Source organism: Peromyscus leucopus, chromosome 4 (assembly GCF_004664715.2).
Source record: "Peromyscus leucopus breed LL Stock chromosome 4, UCI_PerLeu_2.1, whole genome shotgun sequence".
In the NCBI taxonomy this organism is placed as follows: domain Eukaryota; kingdom Metazoa; phylum Chordata; class Mammalia; order Rodentia; family Cricetidae; genus Peromyscus; species Peromyscus leucopus.
The window spans coordinates 36,801,106-36,819,782 of NC_051066.1; the positions used below are offsets into that span (position 1 = coordinate 36,801,106).

At 48.2% G+C, this 18,677-nt stretch overlaps 1 protein-coding gene across 5 annotated transcripts in view; it reads left to right on the forward strand.

Annotated features, from left to right (window-relative positions):
* Positions 1 to 18,677, forward strand: part of Tanc1 (tetratricopeptide repeat, ankyrin repeat and coiled-coil containing 1) — a 226,937-nt gene that overhangs the window by 164,196 nt on the left and 44,064 nt on the right. For 3 of the 5 annotated variants that reach the window (XM_028871438.2, XM_028871656.2, XM_028871597.2), the window contains exons 8-14: positions 2,460 to 2,723; positions 7,967 to 8,089; positions 8,775 to 9,056; positions 10,327 to 10,478; positions 12,725 to 12,956; positions 14,549 to 14,715; positions 16,204 to 16,811. In XM_028871438.2, the coding sequence (XP_028727271.1) occupies positions 2,460 to 2,723; positions 7,967 to 8,089; positions 8,775 to 9,056; positions 10,327 to 10,478; positions 12,725 to 12,956; positions 14,549 to 14,715; positions 16,204 to 16,811 (1,828 nt within the window). The remainder of the gene's footprint in view (positions 1 to 2,459; positions 2,724 to 7,966; positions 8,090 to 8,774; positions 9,057 to 10,326; positions 10,479 to 12,724; positions 12,957 to 14,548; positions 14,716 to 16,203; positions 16,812 to 18,677) is intronic. The other 2 variants (XM_028871733.2, XM_028871799.2) reach the window with 1 other exon arrangement.

Below are 18,677 nucleotides of genomic sequence, written 5' to 3' on the forward strand. Positions count from 1 at the left end.
TACTCCAAAGGAGAATTCTTTTTCCAACCACTGCTCCTGTGGCTCAGGGCCACCTTCTCTCATCCACGTTTCTTCTCTCACTGCCATACTTGAGGGTTTCCTCCCATCACATCCTGGATGCCATGTAGAACGCTGAAGCCTTGGCTAGGCTCTTCCAGATGTTCCCATCTGCTTCCTGGGACCCTGAGGCTGCAAGTCTGCTGTAACAGGAAGTAGGGTGGTCTAGGTCCCTGTTCTTACTGGTTGGGATCTTAATTGGGACTGAGGTATTTACCATAAGAGCAGAGGGTACTAAGGGACACAAATGGAGAATAGCATCAACTGCCCTGAGGCTTTTTAAGAACAGGTGCCACCAATAAAATAGCCAAAACAGGAACGCCGGACACACCACCCCATCCTCATTCTGGACACCACCCCCTTTCTTTCCATCATTTAGATGTTGGGACAGCCCTGAGAACTTAACTTATTACAGGTGTCTTAGGAAAAGCACTCAGAATTCCAAGTAGTGGACTTAAAACAATTTGTTTTATGAGACAGACTATATTTTTATGCTCTTCACTTACTAACAGAGTTGCTATTAATAATGAATCCCCATAAATAAACAATAAACTCATTAATAAGTTAAACCATTCCTGTAAGGCATTAGGTAGTCCCTGGCATAGAGCAGATCTCCAGTGAGTGGCCGCTGCTGATGTTGTTAATACTGCAGCAGCGTTTCCAACGGGAAGCGTCACAGTGCTTGTTATGCATACATGTAAATTGTCCATTTCACAACACAGTGAAGGCTGGCTTGATTCCAGAGAGACAGAGGCATGGTTTATTATTGCTAGAACGTGCAGGAATGTTGGAATAATAATCTTGGTTTCTCAAAAGTTTGAAACTGCCCCATACCACACTAGTTTTCACTTTGGTTAGGTGTTAAGGCCAATGGTACCGAGCAGGAAACAGTAAGGCCAGTGAGAGATAGTGTCTGAGTGCAAGTGGAACTGAAATATTATTTGCTCTCTCATTCATTCATTCATTCATTCATTCATTCATTCAGTAAGTAAGTAAGTAAGTAAGTAAGTAAGTAAGTAAGTAAGTAAATACTTATTGAGCACTTATGCCTAGGATGCTGAACTGTCCAGAAATGGAGAAGGTCACCTTGAGGTAGGTGTACTACAAAGATTCCCCACACGGAACCTGTTTATAAGGAAGGGTTTATAAATAGGAAGAAACCAGAGAGCCGTCTGTCCAGGCTGCAGCAGCAAAGGCCGTTGTCGAACTGTGGCAAGGTGTCCTGCGGCCACAGCAAGGAAATGGTTCATCTTCTAAACCTTCAGTAACATTCCAAAAATCAAACCATTCAGTCCTTTCGGTCCTGGATAAGTGACTCTGTCTGAGCTCTGTCAGTGACCAGTTGCTGATAGAGTGTGCTCTTCAGAGTGTGTGGATAAAGCTGCTTCCTCCAGCTGCTGCCTCTGAGTGCACCTTGGCCAGCTCGCCCTCATTTGCCAGGATCCTGCTCAGCGGCCTGGGCTGCTGGGATCCAAGCTGCGCGTGCTTTAGTAGGCATGGCTCCTGTCCTCAAGGACACGAGCCAGCAGAGGTCAACAGCTGGAGCAGTGCGAGTGGCCGGGTGACCTGTAGTTACAGGAGATTGGGTACTGCTTGGGCCACCCGAAAATCAGGAGCGTCTGCCTGTAGCAGCTATGTAGGGTGAGTACTGAGTACTGGGCTTCGCGTTCCCATGTTCCTCTGCGCTTTTGGCAGGATGTTTTCAAGGATTTCCCCCCTCCACTCTCCCCGCACTCCCCCCCCCCCATTCCCACCCTCGTGCTGGCTTGCTTTTGTAAAAGTTAAATTTTAATTCTAAAACCGGAGCAGACCTTCCCATACCGGGCCTTTCCCTGCTCCAGTCACACAGATTTTTCCATCCTGGGTTGCCGAAGGAAAAAGGCAAGTTGATCTCTCTAGACTGTGCTGAAGAGACGTTAGAGTTCTTGGTTTAGAGGATCCCCGTCTCTTGACTTTAAATTGCATCTTGGTTTCCATATCCTGCATCTTTTCTGCAGTAACTGTTGTTGTCTGTCCCCCAGCAAATGTTTGTTTGGATAGGGTATTTAAAGATTCAGAGGAATTTAATGAGATATGAGCAATTCATCTTGGTTAAAGGGAAGATTCATTATCTCCAAATTATATAGATTGGCTGTTAAGTTGCAGATACTTGCAGGCAGCTTTTTCATTATCTTCCTATCAGTTTTTTTTTTCCTTTTCCTGTAGAGTGATTTAGCAGTTTATTTCCCCTGATAAGCAACGCTCTTTTAATTTACCAAAATACATTGTATGAAACATACTTTGATAAGAATCTGTGTCGACCAGAAAACTTTCCATTGGTCCTGGGGGAGGGGTCCGAGCGTGTCTTAACTCCCAGCTGTGGCTTCAAAGTATTTTCAAAGTATGTTGATTTCTCATTTCAGCCACAATCACAAGTTCGTCGGAAAATGATGACCGGAGCGGCTCCAGTTTGGAATGGAGTCGGGATGGGAGCCTAAGGTTGGGGGTTCAGAAGGGACTGCTTCATGACCGGAGGGCGGATAACTGCTCCCCAGTGGCAGAAGAGGAGACCACTGGGTCAGCGGAGAGCGAGCAGCCCAAGGCGGAACCCTCAGCTGGAGATGGTCCGGTCCCTTATTCTCAGAGCTCCAGCTCGCTAATAATGCCACGGCCCAACTCAGTTGCAGGTAAGGCCACAGCTCCCCCCCAGGGCTCATCTCTCCAAGCCTCAGGCTTCTGGGTTCCCTTTATTTACGCCCCCAAATTAATCCAGACACAAGCCAGTGGTGTGATCGGTTCCTTAGGCCTCAGTTTACCCGTTGCACACACACACAGGGCCTTTTAGTGGTCCCTTTACTCTGAATCTCTCTGTAGGTGAGGTGGAAAAGCTTAGAAACTCTGCCCTTGGGGTGGCTTTTGTTGAGAGTGAAGCTGACGCCAGCTCAGAGGATTTGCTAATTCGACTCTGAAACTTGGTTTTGTGTGGTTGAGGCCATCATAGCCGGGAGGTCAAATGCGGCTGTCACACTCAGCCGTCGTGGAGCTCACAGCCGAGAGCGTGTGCCGTGGGAGCGAGAGCAGTGTGTCGCAGCTAGAGGTAGAGCCACGTACACACGCATGGTGGCACGGGTGGGTAGTTGGGCGGGTCAGTGGCCCATCCTCCAACAAGGAATATGGAAGTTGGGGGGGGGGTGGAGCACCACCCTGCGCTTTTTGAAGGCCTTTCCTGTCTACGTTTGTGCTCTTGGCTGCATTCAGAAGAGATGCTTGTTCAGGTAGTTCTTTGTTACCAGCATAGTGCTTAGAAGTAAGTGTCCCCTACCACCGTCCTGACTCCTTTGTACATCAAAGGATCTTCCTGTAATTTATGCTGTCCCTTCAGCTAGGTCATTCTGGCTGCTGATGAGTGGTTTCATTTTATTTTTTTATGACGGAACTCTGAAGCAGCTGGTAAATAAATAGCCTTAATGGAAAAGTTGTGAGGTACAACTCTTAATTCACTTTCAAAGGAAGCAAAGTGGCCTTGTTCCAGAAGAGGGATTTGGCCCGTCTGCTAGGGAGAAATACTAGAGAGCATTATGTGTATTGATTGATGATTCTTCCAAAAGCTCCCCTGGCCCCCACTGCTGGCGTGCCCCCGGAACATAGTACGAGGTACTCAAGATGCTTTAGGCTGTAGTTACTTGGTTACAGTGAATGGGTCACTTGTAGTCTCCAAGAATTTGACAGCTTTCGTGTCCTCAACAAAATAGCACACTTACATCCAGAATAACCCATCTTCTTTTAAAATTAGGAAACTCATTAATACAATAGTTTTAGCGGTGTTGACCGTACTCAGTCGGGGATGATCGCTAGAAGCTCTTTGCGCGTCTCCGGCTGTGTGAAGGACAGTGGGTGGGAGCCGAATTCTTCCAGAGACTGCCTGGCTTACAGAGCAAAGCTGTCTGGTTTCTGCTGTACCCACCTGGTGTGTCCCGTGAGTGCCCTTGAGCTAGAACTCCTTAGGAACAGTTGGCTTTTACCTCTGGGTTTGAGCTGACTCCGTGGCTTAATGGGTTTGCTCATTTCCCTCTTGAATTGTGCTGCGAACCCAGTGCATAGTCACGAGAGGCAGGCGGCTGTCTTCCCTTGAGCTCCGGTTAACTAGTGAGGAGTCTGGTAGCTTCTCTGTGGCCGCCTTCCTGCCACCAAAAGCACACCTCAGCCAAGAGAACGGCACCATGCGTCAGGGTTTGTGGGAAAGAATCATGTTCAGTTGTGTGGCCTGTATTCAGCTTTGTTTATACAAGGCAAGCTGCAGACAGGGAACACTTAGTGTTCAGATTGAAACCAAATGTGATGGGCCACGAGGCAAAATCTTGTGGAAGTATTTGCGTGTTTTCATCTGTGTAAATACAAAGTGCCACTTGGTAGGAAGCCGGCCTGTGGGTTAGAGAGAGGCAGCTGGTTCCAGGCCTCTGTTGATAGCTGTCCACGTGGGACCTGGACCTGAGGTGAAGAGACGGAGGTAGTCCCTGAGGTCACCAGCCATTCCTGTACTTCAGCCTCCTGAGGAGAAGTGTAAAGAAGAAGGAGTAATTTAAAAAAAAAATGTAATCAAAGACTTAAAAATAAGTCGGTTATGATTAGAGATTGTAAAGGATTTTTTTAGAGTTGGATTAATTTGAAGTGTTACCTGTCACATCAAAAGGAATGACATGGACTTTTTTTTTTTTTCCTTCCTTAAAGGCAGGGCTCAAAGACTTTTTTTTTTTTTTTTTTTTTTGTATCTTGGGTAGTCTAGAATTTGGCCAATTGATTTTACTATTTTTTAAAAACATTTGTGTGTTTGTGTGTGTGTGGGTGTTTTGCCTGCATGTAGGTATGTGCACCATGTGTGTGCCTAGTGTCCATGGAAGCCATAAAAGGGCTTTGGGATCCCCTGGAACAGGAGTTACAGACAGTTGTGAGCTGCTGTGTGTGCTGGGATCAGATATCAAGCGCAGCCTGTACGTGCGTGCATGGGTTCCCACACGCCTCGTGCACGGCTTAGTCACAGAGGTGTTAGCCGTGGGTTTGCTGCAGTGTGACATTGTTTGACCTCTGATTTTTGTCGGCCCAGGATGGTTTTTAGCATTGTAGGTGGTAGCTGTGTAGACGATGTGAGCCTGGCTCTAGATGCTCATGTCTGGGAGCCTGTGGAAGAGGACAGAATTTCATCATCACTTGGCAGGGAGTGCCTGAGCGCATAGCTGAGCAGCCGAGGCCTCGCTGTTCCTGGTCTCAGGTATCTTGGCGGCTTCAAAAATGCCCTAAGAAGCAGAGATCGTTGCAGCTGGCGCTTGCTGCCGCGATGCAGCTTAGAGCTCGGCCTAGTCATGGGTGTTTATCGTTTGAAACAGCCTTGCCTCGTAGCCCCAGTCTGACAGTATTTTACGGTCCCTTGCCTCTGCCATGTGAGGTCTGGGATTCTTGCGTGTGCCCCATGCCAGCTCTTAGCTATGGTGGAAGTGGAGAATCAGCCATGTGCAGTGACGTTGCTCAGGCTGCCGTGCCAGAGACTTTGGAGCCAACGCTGGTGGCTGGAAAAGCTGAAAACAGAGCCACTTGAAATCTGCCCATCTCCTGTCTCCACATGACGCTGGGGCTGTCTCTCCCCTCCGACCCCCGGTTCTTTGATGTGAATGTCTTTTACAGTCATATATTTTTTTAGTCTTTTCAGTTGTCACAAAATTACAAAGTGAATGCCGTGCTCTGAGGGACCAGGCAAAGGGGAAACAGAAGCCTTTTGAAACTCAATGTGTCTTTGTGTTCGTTGGGACCAAAGCCCTGGCTCTGAAGTGAGTTACAGTCTGTGACTGTGATGGGGGCCTTCGGCCTGAACCACGGTGTCGCTTTCACCGTGAGGCATGTTGAGCAGAGGAGCTAGCATCCCAGGCCTCAGGCAGGAACCAAGGATTAGGTTTCAAGTTGTGTTTCTACGGGGAGCCTGGAGGGATGGGGTGGTCTTGTAGCCACAGTACGAAGTTTCCCTCTGTGTAAGGTCTCTAGAGACGCTTGAGGCTCTTAGTGGATTAACCTGCTGAAGGCCACTGAAAATCCTGCCTGAGGAAATTACTCCTTTTCTTCTCTTGTTTAATTTTTTGAGACAGGGCCTCTTGTAGCCCAGGCTAACCCCAAATTGTCTGTGTAGCCGATCCTTGCTCAAACTCTTGAACCTCTGATCTCTTGTCACCTAAGGGATAGGGTTCCTGACATACACTACAGTATCAGCTTAGCCGAATCTTCCAAATGTGGAAGGTGTACATAGCTTCTGACCACGAGCAGAACGGTTACTTGAATGTGCGCGCAGTATGTGATTAGGCAGTGGATGCACTCCAGGAAGATGCAGAAACAGGGTTTGCTCCCTGGGAGGGACCATGGGTAGAGCATTTGCTTGACTATTCTTGGAGGCTGTGTAAAAGGAGACGGGACATCTCCGAGTCAGGCTTTCAACCTTTGGTGCTTATGGAATGGAAGAGTGGAGAGTGATGCTGGACTGGCTGGTTTGTGTGTCAACTTGACACAAGCTAGAGTCATCAGAGGAGGAGCTTCAGCTGAGGAAATGTCTCCATGAGATCCAGCTGTAAGGCATTTTCTCATTTAGTGATCAGTGGGGGAGAGCCCAGCCCATGGTGGGTGGTGCCATCCCTGGGCTGTTGGTCCTGGGTTCTGTAAGAAGGTTGAGCAAGTCATGAGAAGCAAGCCAGTAAGCAGGTCCCCGCCATGGCCTCTGCATCAGCTCCTGCCTCCGGGATCCTGCCCTGTTTGAGCTCCTGCCCTGACTTCCTTCAGCGATGAACAGCAATGCTGAAGTGTAAGCCGGATAAATCCTTTCCTCCCCAACTTGACATTTGGTCGTGGTGTTTCATTTCAGCAATAGAAACCCTAAAAGACAGATGTGAACTAAAAAAAAAAAAGAATAGGAAGGTGAAGGAGCTACAAAGAGCTCAGGATAGATGATGTTCCGGGTAGCTAGATGCTGGTAACAGCCCGGGAGAGTTTTTCAGAGTACTGAGTGCCCAATTTGACTTCTGTACCCTTCATCCTGGTCCTACTAAGCACTTCCAAAGACTTACCCCTTGGAATGTAACTCCTCCTATAGTTACTACTTAGGTATACATGTGAATGACCCTTAATGCTTTTAACAGGTATCTATGTCTTGTGAACCTTTTTGTCTTGGTCAGAAATAAATGACATACACATAAACATATATTTGGGGTTTTGTTTTTGTTTTTTGAGACAAGATTACTGTATGTAGCCTTGCCTAGCCTGAAACTCTCTATGTAGACCAGGCTGGCTGGGAACTCATAGTGATCCACCTGCCTCTGTCTCCCAAGTACTGAAATTATAGATGTATACCATTATGCCTGGCTTCATATACATATATGTATTTTATATACATGCACACATACATAGTTGAAGATTAAGAAACTGTTTGTACTTTTACTGCCAAGAGCTAGCTTTTCCTATTCAAGTGCTGTGGAATTGTACATGCAGAATCTGCTTATTTAATTAGGAGGGTTAGAGTTCCAAACAGCGCAGGGCTTCCCAGAGCTGCAGAGAATAGTTCATGCCATGTGTTAGCAGTGAGTACTCAAGTCCGCCATGTGATACTGGGTATCAAGTTTGTTTGCTTGTTTGTTTTTCATTAAAAAAAAATGTATAGTGAAGTTGGTTTCTTTCAAGGAATAATGGCTGATTCTGGCAACCAGGTCAACGTAACATTAAGAATGAGTAGTGTTTAATTGTTTCAATTTTTCAAGATAGCAGTAACGCTGGAAACATAAGCTGGCACAAATAATTATCCTGAGGTAAATTTTCTTGAAAGTTGGGGCTGAACTGCTTAGTAATTTATAGTGTACAGTAGTCTAGGTGTGGCCTTAAACTCAGTTTTACTTTCCTCCTCTAGCGACAAGTTCTACCAAATTGGAAGACCTAAGTTATTTAGATGGGCAGAGAAATGCTCCTCTCCGGACGTCAATTAGGTTGCCCTGGCACAATACGGCTGGAGGTAGGACACAGGAAGTTAAAGGTATTTATCCTTGCATCCCGGGTCGCAGCGACAAGCTTGCCTGCTAAACGCTGAATGTCTGATAACCAGCATTCAGACTGTGTTGGAAGTGTGATGTGAAGTGTGTTTGTGCCCTTCTTTTAAGTAGTATCTTAAAGGTCTGCTGGGATCCAGCATTAAGAACATGCGGCTTCTTCCTTAGAGCACGTGATTAAATTACTGCTAGAATGGAAAAATAATTCTGTGATAAGATAGTTGCCATCATAGCCCATCAGTTTTGTTTCAGTCCCTTAGGCCATATCAGCCACATCCTGTGGCTGTCCGTAATGCACAGCTGTGTTGTGGTCAGGGACCTACCTGTCCTGTGGGCAAAGTACCATGGCACCCAGATGAGGGCCGTGCCCTCGAATCTGGGAAACTGTTTGCATTTTATCTGAGCAGGGGTGGAAGAAGCCCGTCTTCCATATGCCTTCAGATAAACCAGCCAGGCATGATGGGAGCGTTCACTTTGCTTCCTCTGTGTGCTTGAAAATTACTTGGAAGTGTGAAAGGGCCAGTAAGTCATTGTAACGGGAGACTTTGGGGGGCAGGATGATATAATGAGTAAAGTATTACAGACGAATTTACAGAACCAAGTTAGACATTTTGTTTCCTTTTATATTAAGTAACTGCGTTCTCCATAACCGTGTTGTCTGCTTTTTTGAAGCCGGGTTTGCCCCCTACAAGCCACAGGACATCTTATTGAAGCCCCTGTTGTTTGAAGTGCCAAGCATCACCACCGACTCTGTGTTCGTGGGAAGGGACTGGCTCTTTCACCGGATAGAGGAAAGCTTGAGGAACACGGAACTGGCAGACAACAGAGGAGCGGTGGTCGTGGGCAACGTGGGATTCGGGAAGACGGCCATTATCTCCAAGCTGGTGGCACTGAGCTGTCACGGAAGCCGCATGAGACAGATTGCGTCCAGCAGCCCCAGTTCATCACCCAAAAGTATGGCCGTGGTTGCTACTTGTCTAGCTTATTATATTAATGGAAGACAGAGAGATGGAGGGAGCCGCTGTTTGAATAGACGGAAAGTACCAGTTTTCCTTAAGGTGTTCTAGCTGCTGCATCGGGTCTAAGGTCATAGGTTAAGTGAACTGTCTGAATACTTTCCAGCCGTTGTTGTGTGTTTGTGTGTTTGTGTGTGGGGGGGGGCGGGGTGTTAGCTTTTTGCTTGTTTTCTTTGGGTACTTTTTTTTTTTTTGAGTGGGGAAGGAGAGAGAGGGTCTCCTGTCATTATAAGGTATATTAGTTACAGTCTGGACTGATGTCAGCCTTCTTGTGTGGAACAAGATAACCTGAAACCCTTGTCTTCTCTCCACAAAGAGGGTTTGCTTGCATGCACTACTACAGAGGGTTTTCATCGAGAGACCTGGTGCAGTTTTGGTCTTAAAGTGCTTGGAAGAACAAAGTCTAATGTGTTTTGTTTTTGGTTTTTTCCCCCCTTTTTTTGCTGTGTATGTGTGTGTCTGTGAGTGTGAGTACACCTATTTTACTTCCCTTTATCCTATGCAGAATCCTTTTGTATCCTGTTCACCACAGCCTTTTCTTCCGTGCTGGCTTTACCAAAACTAAAAAGACTAATTTAAATAGGAGACAAAACAGCTAAACACTTGATTTCTTACTTTGTACATATGCGAGTGTGTGGACCAGGGCTCTCTGCACCCCAGGCGACCTTTGAGCTTGAGGTCCTCTTGCCTTGGCCTCTACCCCAAGTGCTGAGATACAGACACACACCACCATGCCTGGATTCCCTGACTGTTTCATGGCAGTGAACCTGTTAACAAAGAACATGTCTTGAAATGGGAACAACTTTTGTTTTGTTTTTCCGTGTAGCCCTGACCATCCTGGAACTCACTCTGTAGACCAGGCTGGCCTCAAACTCAGAGATTTGCCTGTTTCTGCCTCCCAGATGCTGGGGTTAAAGGCATGCACCACCACTGCCCTGCAGCGTTGTTTTTTTTTGTTTTTTTTGTTTTTTTTTTTTTTTTTTTTTGTTTGTTTGTTTGTTTGTTTGTTTTAACCAGAGGAAATATGATTAGGAATGCAGCCCTCCAGGGGAGGAGATAGCATGGGAGCTGGTGTGCTCATTTGAGACCTCTCATTTCCAGTCATGTTTGCTCATTACTACTCAAGTTTGTCTGGGACTGATTCAGAAGTGTACTCCACACTCGTGATACCACATGCTTATGTTGCATCTGGGTGGCTCTCTCCGCAGCATCCGATCCCACCCAGGACCTCCCTTTCACTCCGTTCCTTTCGCCAAGTTCTTCCACAAGTGCTCTCAGTGTGGCCAAACCACCTGCCGGGCCTGGTACTGCCGAAAGCCAGAGACCAAGAGAGGACGCAGTGAAATCCCTCGCTTCTAAGGTAACCTGCTCTTGTTTCAGAGAGTCTTCCAGATAGAGAGTTTGGCATTGAAAAATGAGTTTGAGAGGGGAATTTAAAACAGAAACAACGGTTTGTAGACTGGGAGCTGGAGTGGAGGAGTGTAGCTTTTGATAAAGTATGATTAAGTACTCCAAATACGAGGTTTTAATGCAAATAAATCCCAAAGACAACAGCAGCGGATTTATATCCATCTGAACCAAGTTCAAAGAGTTCCTCGAGGCAGCAGAAGTCATGTGTACTCAGCCCACATCCATCCTGACAAGCACACACCCTTTCATTCGCTGTGTGAGCAGAGATGAGAAAGAAGCTCTTAACTCGGCCCAGACTGCTTCTGCCTGGGCCCTGTTGCCCGGGGCCTGTGCGTCTCTGCATCCTTCAGTCAGAGCTTCTGAGGAGGTTGTAAAAGGACTTTTTTTTCTCTCTAAACACTTGATCGTCAAGGGCTTTCTGAACTCTTCCCTCTGCCCTGGATCTAACCCTGGCTCCTAGGCCACCTTCCTGCATGCAGGCAGTCACATTTCCTGCCTTGATGGGCCGCTTCCGTCTCCTTGGGCAGCAGTGGAGGGATGTGATAAAGCCAGAAAGCCATCAGAGATGGCAGTGATGAGGCCTACCTCGAGAGGACACCCTGTGAGGTGGTACAGATGGACTCCCATGCTCACTGTCCCCCTACCCGGCCCCCAGAAGGCGGCTGCCTCTGGCACAGTGAACTCACATATGACCACTGATTCAGAGCAGCCCTCTAGCCTTGGAGGGATGATCTGAGATGAAGGACAGCAGTCTCAAAGCTGCCTTTACTATGGTGGGGTTTCAAGCATTCTAATTGTGGCCCACAGTAAGAGACATACTGTAATGTGCACACACACGGGTCACAAGAGCAAAGGTGTTACTGAACTCTGTTAGCATATGTCCTAAAGCATGTCCTGTGGTTTAAATTAACTTTATTCAAAATTTAAAAACTACCCGTGGTTCCAGATGGATTTCATGGCCTGCTCTGGGTTACCAAGATGCTTTGGTGAAACATTGTGCAAGACTCTGGTATTGGCTATCTTGCTAATGGTTTGCACAGGTTTGTGTGTGTGGGGGGGGGGTCCTCATGTAGGTTCGCGCTAATGTGTGTTTGTGTAGGAGTTGAAAGGCAGTGAGCTTCAGCCTAAGGGCTCATGATAGATTTAATCTAAATTGGAAGTCATGGCTGTTCTGTGTTGCCCTAAGAAAAGCTGCATTATGTACTCTTGCCTCTTGCTAAGTCTGCTGTCGTGGGATCCCGTGCACGGTCTTGAACCGTATTGTCATCTTGACACGGTTTATCCCGCATCCTCGGAGCCAGTGGTCTGTGGCCTCCTACTGTAGGAGCTTCGGGACCACGTAGCATGGTGGGGACTCAGACCCCTCCAGAAAGCCCAGTGCACTGTACACCTTCCTCACCGCACACACGCATGCTTGCTTTCATCCTCCTTTGCAAAGTGGTGTGGTCTTCACTTCTGTGAAGCATCCCTCTTGTTCCCAAGGACTCTGTCACTGGCACTTTGGGCTGATGTGGAGGAGGTATCTGCCCTTAGGGCGACTCTGCCCTAAGGAAGGGAACCCCTCAGCCTGGCAGGCTGTAGGCAGCTCTTCCCTGTCTCCCCTTGCGCCCCTTCACATGATAAGCAGATCGCCGGTAACTTCTTGGCTGTCTGTTTTGCATGTCTCCGCAGCATCCCATGAAGAAGTGAGGATGTGGGGAGGGGGCGAGAGCCATCCCTGCCAGGAGGGAGACGCCGCTGGGACTTTGCAGCTTGGGCTCACAGCCGCCAACTTGATCCTGTGCTTTTTGGATGAGCAGAGGGTCCCCCCGAGGTGCTGCTGATCTAGAGAACAGAAATGCGGCGCAGATGGCGGTGTTGGGAACAGGGCTTGCTTGGAGGTGCTCTAAGCCAGACGAGGCGTTAGGTTTTACAAATGCCTTTTGCTAATCCACATTCAATACAGAGAGCAGTTGTGCTGATTTTTGTGTTAATCAAGGTGGATTTGTGGCTGCAATTAATGGTCTGCTGAGAACTTAGCAAATCACGCCAGTGAAGAACAGGAATAAATATTAAGCTAGCTGGTGAACCCTGTCTCGGGGAACAGACGCACAGTGTCTTATCTCGGGGAAACGTCAGAGTTCTGTTCTTGTTAGAAGTCCTGGGAGGAGCTGTGGCGGGGGGTGGGATGATGCTGATGTCTCTGCTTCTCCGTAGGTGGTGGCCTATCATTATTGCCAGGCTGACAACACGTACACGTGCCTGGTGCCCGAGTTTGTGCACAGCATTGCAGCCCTGCTGTGCCGGTCCCACCAGCTGGCCGCCTACAGAGACCTTCTGATCAAGGAGCCCCAGCTGCAGAGCATGCTGAGCCTCCGCTCGTGTGTGCAGGACCCCGTGGCTGCCTTCAAGAGGGGCGTGCTGGAGCCTCTTACCAGCCTAAGAAACGGTACCTACCAGAAGCCTCGGGGCTGCTTCCCAGTACAGACTGATGCCCAAGTGGTCCTCAGAAGAGGGAGGTCAGCTTAGTCCTGGGGTGCCGGGGAGAGGATATCGATGAGTCAGTACACATCGGGGGCCACCACGTATCTCCTCCGTGGTATCGTCCCCGATGGAATGTCTCTGATGTGGAAGACATCGACACCTGAGCAGTTCTAAGGAAGCCGTGTAATGGAGGAAAGAGGAGACTTTCTGCCCTTCGGAGGTGTGATACTTGGTCCATGAAATGAGCCAAGGGTAGACAGATAACAAAGCCAAAGAGAGCTTGTTAATGCCTGCAGTGCATGGATGTGGATGGTAACTGAGAGCGGGGCTTTAAAACTCCACCTCCCGAAGGGTCTTCCACAAAGAGCAGTCACTTTTAGGAGTGGTAAGAAGTCAAAACAGAACAGGAAACAGCTTGGGCTTTCAGAGGCCGGAAGCTAGGAAGATAAATATATGGGACGATTAATGCTAATTACAAGTAGTTAGTAAGCTTTGAAACCTAGACTTGTCCAGTTCTCCAGCCGCTGGGATACTGCACTCTTCTTCCCTTCTCCTGGTAGGAAGTTGTCTCCTGTCTGTAAGCTAAAAGGCCGGGCAGGGGGCTACCTGAACTTACGTCTTCATTGTTTACCCTCACAGTCCTTCACATTTCCAGGAGGCACATTCTGGTGATAACTGTAATCTGTGTAGGTGATGCCCACACTAAAGACTAGGTGATACACTCCCAGGCAGCAGGGGAACCAGCGGATGGTTTGAGAATCCTCTAGCACGTTCTCCTTTCTTCCCCCTAGCCCCTGCTTAGATGAATTGAAATTTAAATCTAATACTGTTTCTAGGCATTTCCATTTGTTTCTTCCTTTACCCCCCTTGCCCCTGAATAGTCTCCAGGTGGGCGTACCAGTGACATTGGTCTTTAAGGTTTCCATCCTCTGCCCCCTCCTTTCCCAGTCACCCGTCCACAAAGCGTCTTCTGCTAGAAGATGCTAGAAAGAGGGCCTGAGATGGTGGTGTCATGCTTGCTCTGTGCTCCGAGCAGAAGGCTATCACATCTGTGTGCAGGACCCACACTGGGCATCTGTAAAGCTGGGCTGTCACCACTGAGGGATTCGGGCCGGACGACCCCTGGTGGCAGTGTGGGGAGGGCTGGGCCCTCATTCCTGAGGAAGTCCACTGAGGAAGTCCAGTCGAGGGCCTGGTGTCTGCTCCGGGTTTAGGCTCTAGGTACGTCAGTTCTCTTGGCTGCAAGCTACTCAGGTGATGGCGACTTACGCAGAACTAGCTGTTACATGTGTATGATTGAGATTCCGCTAATGTCTGTAATGCAATATGTTTCCGAAAACTGTTTTGTAAGACTTTGGTTTTCTTTTGGCTCAGTCCTCTGTTTTTTCATTACAAATTTAATAGACAATATGCTTCTTTGAAAACATGTCTTCTGCCATATGTAAACCTTTGTAGGTTTTGCTAACACTTTGGGCTGTGTGTTAAAATGCACTGGGTGGTGCCATGTTATAGAAATGTATAATTTCTTAATTTGAAAAAATTAATTTCGTCTTTTAGAGCAGAAAATTCCAGAAGAGGAGTACATCATTTTGATCGATGGCTTGAATGAAGCTGAGTTTCATAAGCCTGATTACGGAGATACGCTGTCTTCATTTATTACGAAAATTATTCCTAAATTCCCCACCTGGCTGAAGTTGATTGTGACTGTGAGAGCAAATTTTCAGGTGACAAAAGATTTCTCCCCCCTCTTTCCAAGTTCCCACATCCCAAGTGATCCCGGCCTAGTGTTATAGCCCATTTACCTACTGAGTTGAAAACCATGTCAGGACTTCAGAGAGTCCCATAAAAACAAGGATTCTCAGGGGTCAGCTAAGAATCCTATCAGCAGTGAGTTGTCCCTGTCCTGAAACGCCCGTGTCTAAGCCTGGCTCACCATAGTGGGGTGTGTACTGGCTGAGGTCCCCGGCCACGTGATGTACTGGACTTTAAAAGTGTTTCCTGGCGTTTGTGGCGGCTCATGGTGGGTGTGCTTTGTTTTAGTTTGTAGATCTGGGTGATCATGCTAATTTTCTTTCTCATTAAAGCTGAAATTAAACCTATATTTAAATGGCATGCTTAATTTGTATGCACCTTTGAGCCGTACATTTTCAGTCATGTTTCCCTGAGTAGGCATAATTTGGCAGCTAGGCTAAAACTTGACCTGGGTCCTGTGTTCCTTTGCTGGCCGAGTGCGGAGGCTTGGTTAACTTCCATGCAAAGTGTAAATAACTGTCCTCTACCTTCTTCTTGTAGTTACTTCATTTAAAGCACATGCTTCAGAAGTAGTAGTGAGAAGTTATAATTTTTATTCTCTCTGCTCTTGGGGTTATGGCTATGCTTACATTTGAAATGAGAGAGCGGGAAAATTAATGACACCATGCAGTTAGGATTCATCCAACAGTTCACTCGGGGGCTGGAGAGATGGCTTGGTGATTAAGAACACGGGCTACTCTTTTCAGAAGACGTGGGTTTGACTCCCAGCACCCGCATGGTGGCCCACAGTTCTCATGACTAATTCCAGGCATCCAACACCCTTGCCGTAGGTACTGGGGACATGCAGACAAAACACTCACGTTTATAAATAATTTTTTGAAAGAATATCTACTTAAAATCCTTTAAAAATGAGAACATGCCATACTGAAAGAGGCAATGGTTTTTGTTGTGCATTGTCCGGGGACACAGGTGGGACTGGAAGTGTCATATTTCCTGGTGGGGTTACAGAGCCCTGGTATCTGATGCCGAGAGGGTACCTCTTATCTCAGAGTCTGGCTGTGTTCATAGACATGCAGTGTGGTTTGTGTTTACCCTTGTTTTAGAACCAGCCGCTCGGGGATTATGGGTATTGGGTCACCCGGCGGGGTCTCGCCGCCCTGCTGCCCCCCTGTTGGAGTGGCCCTGATTGCTGCTGTCTACTTGGGCCCCTCTCTCTGCTCCTTTGGCTCAGAGTCCTCGATGAGGGCTTTGGGAAAGCTTTTGCTGATCCTATCTCGCATCAGGATTTCTTTCACATAAGCTTTTTTATCTGTACCTTATCCTATTACATGTTTTAATACAAAACAACGAGTCCCTGTAATCCACGAAAATCCTCCTTGAAAGAGAACGAGCGAACCTGGTTTAAAGCGGGAAAAAGGAAGCTCCGTGAGGTGACACTGTGGCCTTTTGTTTTCTCCCAGGAAATCATCAGCGCGCTGCCCTTTGTCAGGCTTTCCTTAGATGACTTTCCGGACAACAAAGACATTCACAGCGACCTGCACGCCTATGTCCAGCACAGGGTCCACAGCAGCCAGGACATCCTCAGCAACATCTCCCTGAATGGCAAGGCCGACGCCGCCCTCATCGGCAAAGTCAGCAGCCACCTGGTGCTGCGCAGCCTCGGTTCCTACTTGTACCTCAAGCTCACGCTGGACCTCTTCCAGCGGGGACACCTGGTCATCAAGAGTGCCAGCTACAAGGTGGTGCCCGTGTCTCTGTCCGAGCTCTACCTGCTGCAGTGCAACATGAAGTTCATGACCCAGGCCGCCTTCGACAGGGCCCTCCCCATTTTGAACGTGGCCCTGGCGTCCCTCCACCCCATGACGGATGAGCAGATATTCCAGGCCATCAATGCCGGCCACATCCAAGGCGAGCAGGGCTGGGAGGACTTCCAGCAGAGGATGGAGGCCCTCTCCTGCTTCCTCATTAAGAGGAGAGACAAAACGCGGATGTTCTGCCACCCGTCCTTCCGAGAGTGGCTGGTGTGGAGAGCGGATGGCGAGAGCACAGCCTTCCTGTGTGAGCCCAGGTACGGGAGGCGCTGCCGTTGGCGCCCAGAGGAATTTGAGTACCGAGTACCGTGCGGTTTTGCTGTTTGTGTCCCCGTTTTGGTCAGGAGAGAGTGAAAAAAAATTTCATACCTTTTTACAAAATCTTCCCTCCTTTGGTTGCTGGATTTCTAGTGTATCTGGGTGCAGGAGAAGCTGAGCGGTGCCAGGGTGGCGTTTCCTAGCTGCTAAGTGTGACTCCACCCACTGGCATGGCAGGTCATACACGGGAAGTGTGTCTCTGCTTTAGGGAACAGTGAGCTCATGGAGAATGTTTGCCCATGGCCGGGGTCTGTCCTGGATCCTTTGCCATTGTCTGACCACCCTTGGCTCTATAGCACCTCATCCCAGGGAGCACAAGTGTGGGGGACAGAGGGAGCCCTATAATCCAACTTAGCTGTCCCCAACAGACAAGGCCAGCGCGGGATGCAGTTCTTGCAGAACTCAAACCACAGGAGGCTGGGGAGACAAGCTTGCCTGCCTGCCTGCCTGCCCTCCTGCCTGCCCTCCTGCCTGCCTGCTTACCAGCCATCTAGTGCAAAACAGGCTGAGAGGTCAGGAACGGAAGACTCCAAGGGCCTTTGGACACGGCCACTCTCAAGCTCTCTTTCTGTCCAGCCTACGTCTTTGCTTTCTTGGGCAGCTGTTCTCTGAGTCAGGATCGCCTCCTACTCTAGTGACAGGCTGGCAAGCTGCTGGATTGTCTCCTCAGAGCTGCTGGGCACTGGGTTGGATGCCTGGTCCTCGAAATGAAGAGGCCAGTGAGTACCTGGGAGTCACATAACCACAACCCTCCTGATGTATGCTGATAGGTCTAGTGCTGCTCAGTGCTATGGCTGTTTTCTTAGGTGATGCTGGACTCAGGTTTTGCTCTCTTTCAAACCTGGTTTAGGACCCCAGGTTGGCTACCAAAACCAAGTTACCAGAGTGTGCTGTGACATCACTCACCAAGTTATGGATTTTCAGGGGAAGCACATTTTTTGAGGAAGATCAGCTGCAGTTGACTTTGTAGAGACAGAGGCGCATCAGGAGACTCACAGGATGTAGACTGCTGGTGTCAGAGGAGGGAGTAGCTGGACTGTGGTCATCGTTGACCCTTGCTGCACTTTGAACCGTGGCAGTCCATCCCAGGGCAGAGCCGAGTATGGCAGGTGCTGCAGGAACAGAAACCACAGGCAGACAGCGGTCACCGGGACCTGAGGCTAGCAACCCCTTGTCAGAGGCGTTTGCAAATCCTTTCCCCATTTTGTAGGCTGTCCCTGCACCTTTGTGGTTAAATCCACCTTACTTGCCTTGCTTTTGTTTCCGGTGCGTCCGAGGTCGTCTTCAGGACAGTCCTGTCCATGCTAACGGCTTGAAGTATTTCCTATTTTCCTTCTAGCCCATACTTCTTAGTCTTATGTTTAAGTCTTTATTTTTGAGCCATTGTTTTAAGTGGTGAGAGATCTGTTCAGTTTTACTCTTCTGCTTAACTGAAAAGAGTCCTTTCCTCGGGGCATGTTAGTATGACCTTTGTTGAAAATCAGTTGGGTGTAAGAAGGTGAATTCACTTCCAGAGTCTCTGTTGTGTTCTAGAGTATGTGGTTGTACGCCATTACCACGATGTTCTGATACCTAGCGTACATTTTGGTAGGAATTTTGAAGTCAAGGACTGTCCTGCCTTTTGCTTTGTTCTTTTTGTTCTTGTGTTTTCTGTTTTTATTTTCATTTTGCAAAGAAACCTCGAAGATTGTGGTGAACACTTCTCAAAGGAGAGATACAACTTGAAATCTCTGTGTGATGCTAGACTCCCCAACCATAGCCTGGATTCATCGGCTCGCTAACCTTTTACAAGGACTCACGATCTA